The following is a 13,264-nucleotide window of genomic DNA, read 5'->3' as shown; positions in this document are numbered from 1 at the left end:
ACATCTTTGTCTGGTTTTGGTTATCAGGGTGATGGTGGCCTCGTAGAATGAGTTTGCGAGTGTTCCTCTCTCTGCTATATTTTGGAAGAGTTTGAGAAGGATAGGTGTTAGGTCTTCTCTAAATGTTTGATAGAATTCATCTGTGAAACCATCTGGTCCTGGGCTTTTGTTTGTTGGAAGATTTCTAATCACAGTTTCAATTTCAGTGCTTGTGATTGCTGTTTATATTTTCTCTTTCTTCCTGGTTCAGTCTCAGAAGGTTGTGCTCTTCTAAGAATTTGTCTGTTTATTCCGGGTTGTCCATCTTATTGGCATATAGTTGCTTGTAGTAATCCCTCTTGATCCTTTGTATTTCTGTGGTGTCAGTTGTTACTTCTCTTTTTTCACTTCTAATTCTATTGATTTGAGTCTTCTCCCTTTTTTTCTTGATGAGTCTGGCTAATGGTTTATCAATTTTGTTTATCTTCTCAAAGAACTAGCGTTTAGTTTTAAGGATCTTTGCTATTGTTTCCTTCATTTCTTTTTCACTTATTTCTGATCTGATCTTTATGATTTATTTCCCTCTGCTAACTTCAGGGTTTTTTTGTTCTTTCTGTAATTGCTTCAGGTGTAAGGTTAGGTTGTTTATTTGAGATGTTTCTTGTTTCTTAAGGTAGGATGGTATTGCTATAATCTTCCCTCTTAGAACTGCTTTTGCTGCATCCAATAGGTTTTGGGTCATCTTGTTTTCATTGTCATTTGTTTCTAGGTATTTTTTAACTTCCTCTTTGATTTCTTCAGTGATCTCTTGGTTATTTAGTAGTGTATTGTTTAGCCTCCATGTGTTTGGTTTTTTTTTTGTTGTTTTTTTTTTTGGCAATACACAGGCCTCTCACTGTTGTGGCCTCTCCCGTTGAGGAGCACAGGCTCCAGACACGCAGGCTCAGCAGCCATGGCTCACGGGCCTAGCTGCTCCGCGGCATGTGGGATCTTCCCAGACCAGGGCACAAACCCGTGTCCCCTGCATTGGCAGGCAGGCTCTCAACCACTGTGCCACCAGGGAAGCCCATGTATTTTTTACAGTTTTTTTTCCTGTGATTGATATCTAGTCTCATACTATTGTGGTCAGAAAAGATACTTGATATGATTTCAATTTTCTTAAGTTTACCAAGGCTTGATTTGTGACTCAAGATATGATCTATCCTGGAGAATGTTCCATGAGCACTTGAGAAGAATGTGTATTCTGTTGTTTTTGGATGGAATGTCCTATAAATATCAATTAAGTCCATCTTCTTTAATGTATCATTTAAATGTTGTGTTTCCTTATTTATTTTCAATTTGGATGATCTGTCCATTGGTGAAAATGGGGTGTTAAAGTCCCCCAGTATGATTGTGTTACTGTCAATTTCCCCTTTTATGGCTGTTAGCATTTGCCTTATATATTGAGGTGCTCCTATGTTGGGTGCATGAATATTTACAATTGTTATATCTTCTTCTTGGATTGATCCCTTGATCATTATGTAGTATCCTTCTTCATCTCTTGTAACAGTCTTTGTTTTAAAGTCTATTTTCTCTGATATGAGTATTGCTACTCCAGCTTTCTTTTGATTTCCATTTGCATGGAATATCTTTTTCCATCCCCTCACTTTCAGTCTGTATGTGTCCCTAGGTCTGAAGTGGGTCTCTTTTAGACAGCATATATACGGGTCTTCTTTTTGTATCGATTCAGCCAGTCAATGTCTTTTGGTTGGAGCATTTAATCCATTTACATTTAAGGTAATTATCAATACATATGTTTCTATTACCATTTTCTTAATTGTTTTGGGTTTGTTATTGTGGGTCTTTTCCTTCTCTCATGTTTCCTGCCTAGAGCAGTTCCTTTAGCATTTGTTGTAAAGCTGGTTTGGTGGTGCTGAATTCTCTTAGCTTTTGCTTGTCTGTAAAGGTTTTAATTTCTCCATCGAATCTGAATGAGATCCTTGCTGGGTAATCTTGGTTGTAGGTTTTCCCTTTCATCACTTTAAATATGTCCTGTCACTCCCTTCCGGCTTGCAGAGTTTCTACTGAAAGATCAGCTGTTAACTTTATGGGGATTCCCTTGTATGTTATTCGTTGTTTTTCCCTTGCTGCTTTTAATATTTTTTCTTTGTATTTAATTTTTGATAGTTTGATTAATATGTGTCTTGGCATGTTTCTCCTTGGATTTAGCCTGTATGGGACTCTCTGCAATTCCTGGACTTGATTAACTATTTTCTTTCCCATATTAGGAAAATTTTCAACTATAATCTCTTCAAATATTTTCTCAGTCCCTTTCTTTTACTCTTCTTCTTCTGGGACCCTGTTAATTTGAATGTTGGTTCGTTTAATGTTGTCCCAGAGGTCTCTGAGACTCCCCTCAATTCTTTTCATTCTTTTTTCTTTATTCTTCTCTGCAGTAGTTATTTCCACTATTTTATCTTCCAGGTCACTTATCTGTTCTTGTGCCTCAGTTACTCTGCTATTGATTCCTTCTAGAAAATATTTAATTTCATTTATTGTGTTGTTCATCATTGTTTGTTTGCTCTTTAGTTCTTCTAGGTCCTTGTTAAACGTTTCTTATATTTTCTCCATTCTATTTCTGAGATTTTGGATCACCTTTACTATCATTATTCTGAATTCTTTTTCAGGTAGACTGCCTATTTCCTCTTCATTTGTTTGGTCTGGTGGGTTTTTACCTTGCTCCTTCATCTGCTGTGTGTTTCTCTGTCTTCTCATTTTGCTTACCTTACTGTGTTTGGGGTCTCCTTTTTGCCGGCTGCAGGTTCATAGTTCCTGTTGTTTTTGGTGTCTGCCCGCAGTGGCTTAGGTTGGTTCAGTGGGTTGTGTAGGCTTCCTGGTGGAGGGGACTAGTGCCTGTGTTCTGGTGGATGAGGCTGGATCTTGTCTTTCTGGTGGGCAGGTCCGCATCTGGTGGTGTGTTCTGGGGTGTCTGTGACCTTATTATGATTTTAGGCAGCCTCTCTGCTAATGGGTGGGGTTGTGTTCCTGTCTTGCTAGTTGTTTGGCATAGGGTGTCCAGCACTGTAGCTTGCTGGTCGTTGAGTGGAGCTGGGTCTTGGCATTGAGATGGATATCTCTTGGAGATTTTCGCTTTTGATGTTACATGGAGCTGGGAGGTCTCTGGTGGAACAAAGTCCTGAACTCGGCTCTCTCACCTCAGAAGCACAGGTCTGATGCCTCGCCGGAGCACTGTCATCCACACGGCTCAGAGTAAAAGGGAGAAAAAAAGGAAGAAAGGAAAAAATAAAATAAAGGTATTAAAATAAATAATAGAAAATAATTATTAAAAATTTTAAAAATTTAAAAAGTAATAAAAAAACGAAAGAAAGAAGAGAGCAACCATACCAAAAAACAAATCCACCAATGATAGCGAGCGCTAAAAACTATATTAAAAAAAAACAATGGGGCTTCCCTGGTGGCGCAATGGTTGAGAGTTCGCCTGCCAATGAAGGGGGCGCGGGTTCGTGCCCCGGTCCAGGAGGATCCCACGTGCTGCAGAGCGGCTGGGCCCGTGAGTCATGGCTGCTGGGCCTGTGCGTCCGGAGCCTCTGCTCGGCGGCAGGAGAGGCCACAGCAGTGAGAGGCCCGTGTACTGCACAAAAAACAAAAAGCAAACAAACAAAAAAACCCGACAGACAGAACCCTAGGACAAATGGTAAAAGCAAAGCTATACAGACAAAATCACACACAGAAGCATACACATACACACTCACAAAAAGAGAAAAAGGAGAAAAAAAATATATATATATATATATCATTGCTTCCAAAGTCCACCGCCTCAATTTTGGGATGAGTCGTTGTCTATTCAGGTATTCCACAGATGCACATACATCAAGCTGATTGTGGAGATTTAATCCGGTGCTGCTGAGGGTGCTGGGAGAGATTTCCCTTTCTCTTGTTTGATCACACAGCTCCTGGGGTTCAGCTTTGGATTTGGACCCGCCTCTGCGTGTAGGTAGCCTGAGGGCATTTGTTCCCTGCTCAGACAGGAGGGGTTAAAGGAGCAGCTGATTGGGGTCTGTGGCTCACTCAGGCCGGAGGGAGGTAGGGATATGGATGTGGGGTGAGCCTGCGGCGGCAGAGGCCAGCGTGACGTTGCACCAGCCTGAGGCCCACCGGGCGTTCTCCCGGGAAGGTTGTGCCTGGTACCCGGGACCCTGGCAGTGGCGGGCTGCACAGGCTCCCGGGAGGGGCGGTGTGGATAGTGACGTATGCTCGCACACAGGCTCCTTGGTGGCGGCAGCAGCAGCCTTAGCATGCCATGCCCGTCTCTGAGGTCCGCGCTGATAGCCGCGGCTCATGCCCGTCTCTGGAGCTCCTTTAAGCAGCACTCTTAATCCCCTCTCTGCGCGCACCAGAAAAAAAGAGGGAAGAAAAGGTCTCTTGCCTCTTGGCAGCTCCAGACTTTTTCCCGGACTCCCTCCCGGCTAGCCGTGGTGCACTAGCCCCCTTCAGGCTGTGTTCACGCTGCCAGTCCTCTCCCTGCGCTCTGACCAAAGCCCGAGCCTCAGCTCGCAGCCCCGCCCGCCCCGGCGGGTGAGCAGACAAACCTCTCGGGCTGGTGAGTGCCGGTCGGCACCGATCCTCTGTGCAGGAATCTCTGCGCTTTGCCCTCTGCACTCCTGTTGCTGCGCTCTCCTCCGCGGCTCCGAAGCTTCCCCCGCTCTGCCACCCGCAGTCTCTGCCCGCCAAGGGGCTTCTAGCGTGTGGAAACCTTTCCTCCTTCACAGCTCCCTCCCACTGGTGCAGGTCCCGTCCCTATTCTTTTGTGTCTGTTTTTTCTTTTGCCCTACCCAGGTACGTGGGGAGTTTCTTGCCTTTTGGGAAGTCTGAGGTCTTCTGCCAGCGTTCAGTGGGTGTTCTGTAGGGGTTGTTCCACATGTAGATGTATTTCTGATGTATCTGGGGGGAAGAAGGTGATCTCCACGTCTCACTCTTCTGCCATCTTGAAGCTCCTCCCCTGCCTCTCTTAAATCTTGATGATTAATATTCCATTTAGACTTGGAATCACAGTACAGTAAGGAAATCTTGAGAACTCAAGGACAATCTCATTTTATTAAAGCAAACTTTTTAAATTGAAGTATAGTTGACTTACAATATTACATTAGCTTCAGGTGTATAACACAGTAATTACAAATACACATAACAGAAGAATACAAAAATCATAAGTGTACATTCAACCCATTTTCACATAGTGAATACCTGTTTAACTAACCACCCAGGTCGAGAAAGGGAACAACACACCTAAGTGCTCCTCATGGCCCCTTTCACTCCCTAACCTCCTTCAGCGATATCCACTCTCCTAACTTCTAACACGATATTTTTGTTGCTTGCCTGGTATTAAAATTTAAACAACTGCAGTCATGCATTGTGTATTCTCCTGGTTTCTTTTGTTCAGCATTATATTTGCGAGACTCATATATATTGTTATATGTAATTGTAATTTGTCCATAGGCATTGCTCTCCTCCAGGGTCAGGAAACTGTGGCCCGTGAGCCAGATATGACCAACCATTTGTTTCTGTAAATAAAGGTTTATTGAAACACAGCCACACATTTTCTACGGCTGCTTTCATGCTACAAAGGCAGAGTTAAGAAGTTGGCACAGAGATCATATCACTCACCAAGCTCCAAATATTTAATATCTGGCCCTTTACCGAAGTTTTCCATCTCTGTTATATAGTATTTCATTGAATATATATACCACATTTTATTTATCTATTCTGCTGATAAGCATTTCAGTAATTTCCACACTGAGGCACTACAATTAGTGCTGTTAACACTTTGGTAGATATATTTTTCCTTAAGATATGTTAGCTATTTCTGTCTAGCATTAAACTAATAGGGGAATTGCTGGGCTGCATAAACATGCTCAACTTTAGTAGATATTGCCAGTTTTCCAAAGTGCCATCTCTTCATTTTAATAAATAAGAAAGCTGATGTGGATATCGAAAAGATATCTGCACTCCCATGTTTATTGCAACATCACTCACAATAGCCAAGATATGAAAGCAACCTACGTGTCCATCAATGGATGAAGGAATAAAGAAAAAAATACAGGCAGTACATTATTTGACATCAGTCATAGCAATATTTTTTGGATATGTCTCCTCAGGCAAGGGAGACTAAGAGGTACAAATGTCCAGTTACAAAATAAATGAGTCACAGGTATGAAATGTACAGTGTGAAGAATACAGTCAATAATAATATAATATTTTTATATGGTGACAGATGGTAAGTAGACTCATCGTGGTGATCATTTTGTAATGTATAGAAACATCAAATCACTATGTTGTGCATCAGGAACTAACATAGGGTTATAGTTAATTATACTTCTAAACAAACAAACAAATTCATAGAAAAGCAGATGAGATTTGCAGTTACCAGAAGTGGGGAGTAGGGAGAGGGGGAAGTGGTCAAAAGGTACAAACTTTCAGTTATAAGATAAATAAGTACTAGGGATTTAATGCACAATATGATAAATATAATTAACACTACTGTTTGTTATATATGAAACTTGTTAAGAGTGGGGATCCCAAAACTTCTCATCAGAAGGAAAATTTTCTTTTATTTTGTGTCTACATGAGATGATGGATGTTCACTAAACTCACTGTGGTCATCATTTCATGATGTATGTAAGTCAAATCAGTACGCTGTACACTTTAAACTTATACAGTGCTGTATGTCAACTATATCTCAATAAAACTGGAAAGAAAATGAATAAAATAAGATACCATTTATGGCCTACCAGAAAAAAATGTGATACACACACACACATACACACTCAATGGAATATTATTAAGCCATGAGAAAGAGGGAAAATTTGCCATTTATGACAATATAGATGAACCTTGAGGGCATTATGCTGAGTGAGATTAAGTCAGACAGAGAAAGACAAATACTGTATGATATCATGTGTGGAATCTGAAAAAGCTGAACTTGAAGAAACAGAGAGAAGAATGGTGGTTACCAGGGGCTGGGGGGTGGAGGAATTCGGGAGATGTTGTTTAAGGGCACAAACTTGCAACTAATAGATAAATAAGTTCTGGAGATCTAATACACAACGGAGTGATTATGTGACATGATAGAGGTGTTAGCTAACGCTATGGGGTAATCGTATTACAATATATATGTAACAAAGCAGCAGGTTGTACACCTTAAAGTTACACAATGTTACGTGTCAATTATAGCTCAATTTTTTAAAATAATAAATCTATATTAAAAATAGAAGAAAGGAAACTGATGCCTGAAAATGCTAGGCTGTGTCATAGCGATGAATTAGAGAAAACTATGTTTGGCTTTGGAAAACTTGTTTTAAAGTCAAGCAAAACCTCAGAGGAAAGTGTTAAGTTAAACTGAGTTAAATTCTACATTTCTGGGAACAGAATGAAATCATTTGTTCAGAAAAAAGCATTTCTTGATCTCAACAATAGACAGTGCATTTTATAAGAATCTGAAAAAAGAAAAAATTAGGAATAAAGCTGTGCTCATGGTCCTTACCTTAGAATAAATGCAACCGTCAGTTCCAAACACCCACTTCTGAGAATCATCTCCTTTATGTCTGTAATGAAAATGTAAGTTAGAGATTGACGACTCTTCTCTACACTGAAACGTTTTGTAAGTTTCAAGTAGAAGTATCATATTCCACACAGCCTGGCAGGAGGACTGCACACACTCTGAGGATTCTGCCATTCTACTACCATCACTGCTACCTCAGCAGCTAAAGCCTCTCCTAAGACAACTAATTTCTTTGGTACCCAAAGTGCTGTGGGGTCTGTGAGTGTGCACGCACGTGCACGTGTGTATGTGTATAACCAATGGCAACAGCAATTAAGAGTTTTAGAGAATAAATAGGATCAATAAGAATATTCTAGAAATTTCCATCCCCAAAAATGATCCTCTGTGAGACAGGAAGAAGGGGGCTTAATTAAATATAAGGTTTGAGAAGATGGGATGGGAAAAGATACCATGGAAAATTAGGAACCTCAGGCACCTGTTTCTGAAACAGGCAGGAAGTTTTGTTAAGGAATATCAGATTTTCTGAGCTAAGTCTGAGTAAGAAAGAAAAACTAAAATGTGATGAAGCTAATCATGCCTAAATTAACTAATCATGTATTCATTAATATTTAGAAACCTTACAAAGAGAGGACAAATGAATTAAATTAAGTGTAATGGGATGTTAAACAAGACTTTTCCTACTGCCTCTGAGACTTGACAGAAGCATAAGTCGTTGAGAATAAGAGGTGTCAGTTAATGCTCTATTCTAAAGCAAGGGGCTGTATGATCTGGGCAGAACACGCAAAGGCAGCAGTCCAAAAGTGGTTCCGTGCACATTAGCCTTTCACCTACACCCAGGTTATATAAGAAAATGTGAAAAACTCTTGGGCATGTTGGGATGGGTGTTTAATAATAATGGTCTCCAGGCCCCTCTCCTGTGGGATTTTGATTCTGAAGGTCTGGACCCCCAGAAATCTACATTAGCAGGTATTGCAAGTGATTCCAATCATAAGAATTCTGGGGAATTTGGATGTCTGTGGTCTATGTAAGACATCTGCAATTCATAATATAGTGATGCTAATGGTCAAAATCTGTAAAATTCTGAATTTTGTCTTTTAATTGGATTCTAGTGTTAGCTTGAGGATAAAATGATTAGAAAAACATAAATTATGTCGGTTTCAGTTTTGGTGTTCTGAACTGGCAGCACCTTTTCTCAAAGATTAATACAACAGGAGAGATGTCTACCAGATTGGCAACAGTGTGAGGGCAGAGATCACATGTATCCTTAGAGCTGAGCACAGTGCCAAGTATATGATAGGAGATAAAGATATCTTTGAATAATAGAAATGTGATCTGCAAAAAGAAACGAATCAATATGCTGCTCACCTGAAACTAACACAATATTGTAAATCAGCCATACTTCAATTAAGAGAAATGTGAATAAGATGTCAAAATGTTATCACGCTAAAAATAATAAGGCCATCATGAAAAATGTTTTGAATTTAATATGTGACAATTTAGGGGATTTAAACGATCTTCTTAGAGATAGCTAAAGAACATAAATTACACCTTGGTTAAGAAAATCAATAATACTGAAAGAAATACATATATCCTAGCATTTCTTAAATTTTAGCACAGCTTAAATTCTGTTCAAGCATATATTTTCCTAAGACATTTTACTAACAACATGTAGTTTTATATTATCTATAAGCCCTTTGAGCTTACTAGTAATTTTCCCAATCAGGAGTCTCTATATATATATCCATAAATGTCACCTTTTAATTTTACTGAAGCTATAAAAAACAAATCTCAATTGTGGTGCAGGATGAGAAATATATCATTCTAGTGTATAATAACTTCTTCAAAAAATAAAATTCCTACAAACAAAAGTGCATCTGTTTATTTTTCAAGACATTTTATATATAAAGAAATCAAATTTAGATTTAATACGCAACATTGCTCATACGGGACTGAATTAGAGAATGATGTCATAGAATTTCCTCTTCCTGGTCAGCAAGTGCCAAACTGAAAAGATTTTGTATAAAGAAACAAAAACAAAAGTTTTTAAAAAATCCATAACAATATCAGTAATGAGAGGAGGGAAAAAGAAGCAGTATTCTATCCAAGAATCAAAGTCATAAAGATCACGGCATGTGCTGAACTAAGGATGAGTGGCCTAAGTTCTGGTCCTGGATCTCACATTAACTAGATATGTGACCTTTCATAGGCCACTTAGTCTGTAGTGGCCATGGAATTTCTTATAATAATAATGATATTGTCATTATCATATCATCATCATAATCACAACCACCACCACCAATACCAAAACTACTACTATAGTATTAAAGAGGGGTTTGGAGTAGATGCTTTTTGGAGTCCTTCCTTCTCTGAAAGCATATGACTTCCAAAACTATTTGGTCACTCTCATTTTACAGGTGAGGACACTGCCTGGGAAGTTTGCTCATATAACCCCACTGAGCATGCATGTACATTATAGTATTCCTATCAGAAATCTATAAAACATGTGTGTGTGTACACATATTTTTTTCCTTTGAAATATTCCATTTAACAGATGGTATGAGCAAGAAGGCAGCTCATCCCCACAGTTCAGTTTGGGGGAAATTTCATAGGCTAATGCTTATCGTTTCCCAGTTAACTGTAAGGAAGACCATCGTCGTGTTTCACAATTACAAATCTGTTTTCCCAGGCAGCTTTGTATGGCTCTGGTGTCTTCCAATGCTATCTGGACCAAAAGTAGGATCTATAGAGAAAGTTGAAAGGAATTTCCCCTCCATGATTATTAACAGGGTAAGAGTAGAGAAAAGAAATTTGATTAATCAATCCACACACTGTGAAATTACACATGGACAATTTTCTATTTGATGCTGACATTTCTAATTGTGTTAGCTATATGTCTGAATATTACTTAAAAGTCCAATGCATGGTAAACAGTTCTTTCTGCATTATGTACTTGCTAGAGTCTGTCACTCTAATCCAACTCTTAGCCTCCTAAACTTTAAAAATTGCAAAAGGAGATGATTTTCAATCTCTGATTACCTAGTGATGTGCTATCAGTTTACTTGTCTGTCTTTCCATCTTGGCATCTAGCATTACACAGCTACTCTTGTTGGCTGTATTTAATGGTGTCCTTAAAGCAGTGTTTGTTTAGCCTAGTCTAGATTAATTCTGGTCAGTTATCATTTAATTTCCAGTAAGACCTAAATGGGAAGAAAAGTAAATTCAAAAACCCATAACTGAAAGATTAACATTGAAATAAGGAAGACAACAAAGATTACCAGACAGGTAATAGAGATAAATGAAGCAGGCTAGAGCTAACATGAGGGCTGCTACTAGGAATGGTGGAGAACAGAGCAAACTGGAGGGTATGTGTTCCATCCAAAGGAGGAATCTGTTCCTGTATTTTTGGTGTCATAAGAGAACGAAAGTTCAGTGTTGCACATTCTGATTTTTTCAAGAAAGGCCAGTAGTATGTAATTTTTGTGTGTGAAATCTCCCTATTTCTATACGCTCATAACTAATTAAAAATATTATAATAATGTGCAGATCAAACAAAGTCTACGGGTCCCTAGTTTTTACTCTCTATAATCAAAACTCTGTGTGGAGATGGATATGTGTGTGTGTGTGTGTGTGTGTGTGTGTGTGTTGCTTCAATTACCAATAGTTTATGAATTTAACACTAAAGGCTAGATCCTACAATCCACATTCTTTAAAAATGAAGCAAAATCAAGATTAAATGATGGCCTAAAAAAATGTTTGATTCAATTGGTTTATCTAATTGATGTCCCAAATATCTTTTAGAAAGAAGCATCTTTGATCTTGAGGTTTACGATTTTTATAATTTTTATGATTCTGAGATCAACTGTTAATGACATTGATTTGTCTTTCATTCACTCATGGTCAGATACACATCACAGAAAAAATATTAAAAAGACAAATATGTGCAAGCACTTGCTATATTGAATAAGGATAAGATGAGTGACACCAAATGAGACATAACTGAACTAATGAGGCATGATATGTTTACAATATTCTTTGTGAGTTGTCAGGTTGCTACTTTAAGTGCTAGTTCTATTATTTTTAGCATATAAAAGGCAATGTCTTAATTCATAGCTTTTGTTAAAATCACAGTATACTACTTGGGAGAACAGGAAAAAAATTTTGTCTCTAAAAGTTGCTGTCACACGAGGATATTTATTGTTATATAAAGAAATATGGTTGTATTAAAAAAAATAAACCACACAGGCACTTCAGATGCTCTGGAAAAGATAAACATATTCAAAAGTATACACCCAGAGGGGAGTGAGCTCTAAAAATCCTGGCCCTTAGATTTTGTTTCTCAGATAAAGGCAAGTTGCATCAATTTTCCTGCCCATCTTAGCTTCCTCCTTCTCTTCCTTGCTCTCTTCTTTCTTTCATTTCTAAATTAAACTAAATCTTTTCTTGTAAATAGAGATTTTTCAAGTTAAACTTACTACAGTTTTTTGGGGTTTTTTGTTTTTTTAATCATCTTTTTCCTTTCCCAAGCTCTCTTCTCTACAGGCAACAAGGACATTGAGTTTGTGGCTTCAGTCCCACCCAATTCCATGACAATCCTGGCCAGAGTAGGAAGTAACCTCAGGGACCTATCACCAGAACAGCACTAGCTTCAGTATCCAGTGAGCCCAGGGAAAACCCTGGGCATGAAGAACATGTTCATCAAGCTACATATAACCTTTCCAAACACCTGCCATTTTTACCTAGACTACTGATCACACTGAGTAGTCTTCCCTCACCATTTCCCTGTAAAATAACCACTTAGTTATTCCTTACCCATCATTTTGATTTTTGTTTGTTTTTTCCTCAGGTTTTTTATTTTTTTGTACTTTCTAAAAACAACTTTATTGAGAAGTAACTGACAATATTATAAAATATTATACAATTGACAGGCACATATTTAAAGTGTAAAATTTGCTAAGTTTTGAAACATGTCTACACATGTTAAGGCACCACAACAATCAAGATAATGAACGTACATCCATATCCATCACCCCCCAAAAATCGCCCCCAAAGCTTCCGTGTGACCCTTTGTAATCACGTCCTCCTGTCCCTCCCCACCTTCCTATCTCCAGGCAAACACGGATCTTCTTCCTAGATTAGTTAGCACTTCCTAAAGTTTTATATAAATGGAATCAAACAATATATATGCTTTATGGGTTTTGTTCCTTTCCCTTAATATAATTATTTTGAGATTCACCCACATTGTTGTGTGAACCAAGAGTTAGCTCCTTTTTATTGCTAAATAATATTTTCTATATGATACACCATAATTTATCTATTCACCTATGGATGGACATTTTGGTTGTTTCCAGTTTTTCCTTTTGGCTTTAGAAATAAAGCTGCTATAAACACCCATGTACAAGTCTTCATAAGGACACATGCTTTCATATCCCTTGAATAAATTTCTCAGAGTGGCTGGGCAATAAGGTACAGACATGTATATACCTGTATATATCTGTGTGTGTGTGTGTGTGTGTGTGTGTGTGTGTGTGTGTGTGTATATATATACACACACACACCTGTATGTACCTATATATGTATATTATACATATACACACCTATACGTGTATATTTTAGGAAAGTATCAATTGTTTTCCAAAGTTACTGAACCATTTATATTTCTACCAACAATGTTGAAACCATGTACCAACTATGAGAGTTACAGTTATTCCACATCTTCACCAGCACTCAGTA

The 13,264-nt window shown here is 38.4% G+C and overlaps 1 protein-coding gene across 1 annotated transcript in view; it reads right to left on the bottom strand.

Annotated features, from left to right (window-relative positions):
* The window catches only part of DCDC1 (doublecortin domain containing 1), a 461,265-nt gene that overhangs the window by 171,686 nt on the left and 276,315 nt on the right, over positions 1-13,264 (bottom strand). Inside the window, 1 exon segment of the mRNA XM_079930692.1 lies at positions 7,517-7,577. Within this exon segment, the coding sequence (XP_079786818.1) occupies positions 7,517-7,577 (61 nt within the window).

This window comes from Stenella coeruleoalba (genome assembly GCF_951394435.1).
Source record: "Stenella coeruleoalba genome assembly, chromosome: 8".
Lineage (NCBI taxonomy): Eukaryota > Metazoa > Chordata > Mammalia > Artiodactyla > Delphinidae > Stenella > Stenella coeruleoalba.
This window is presented reverse-complemented; position numbering and strand designations above follow the sequence as displayed.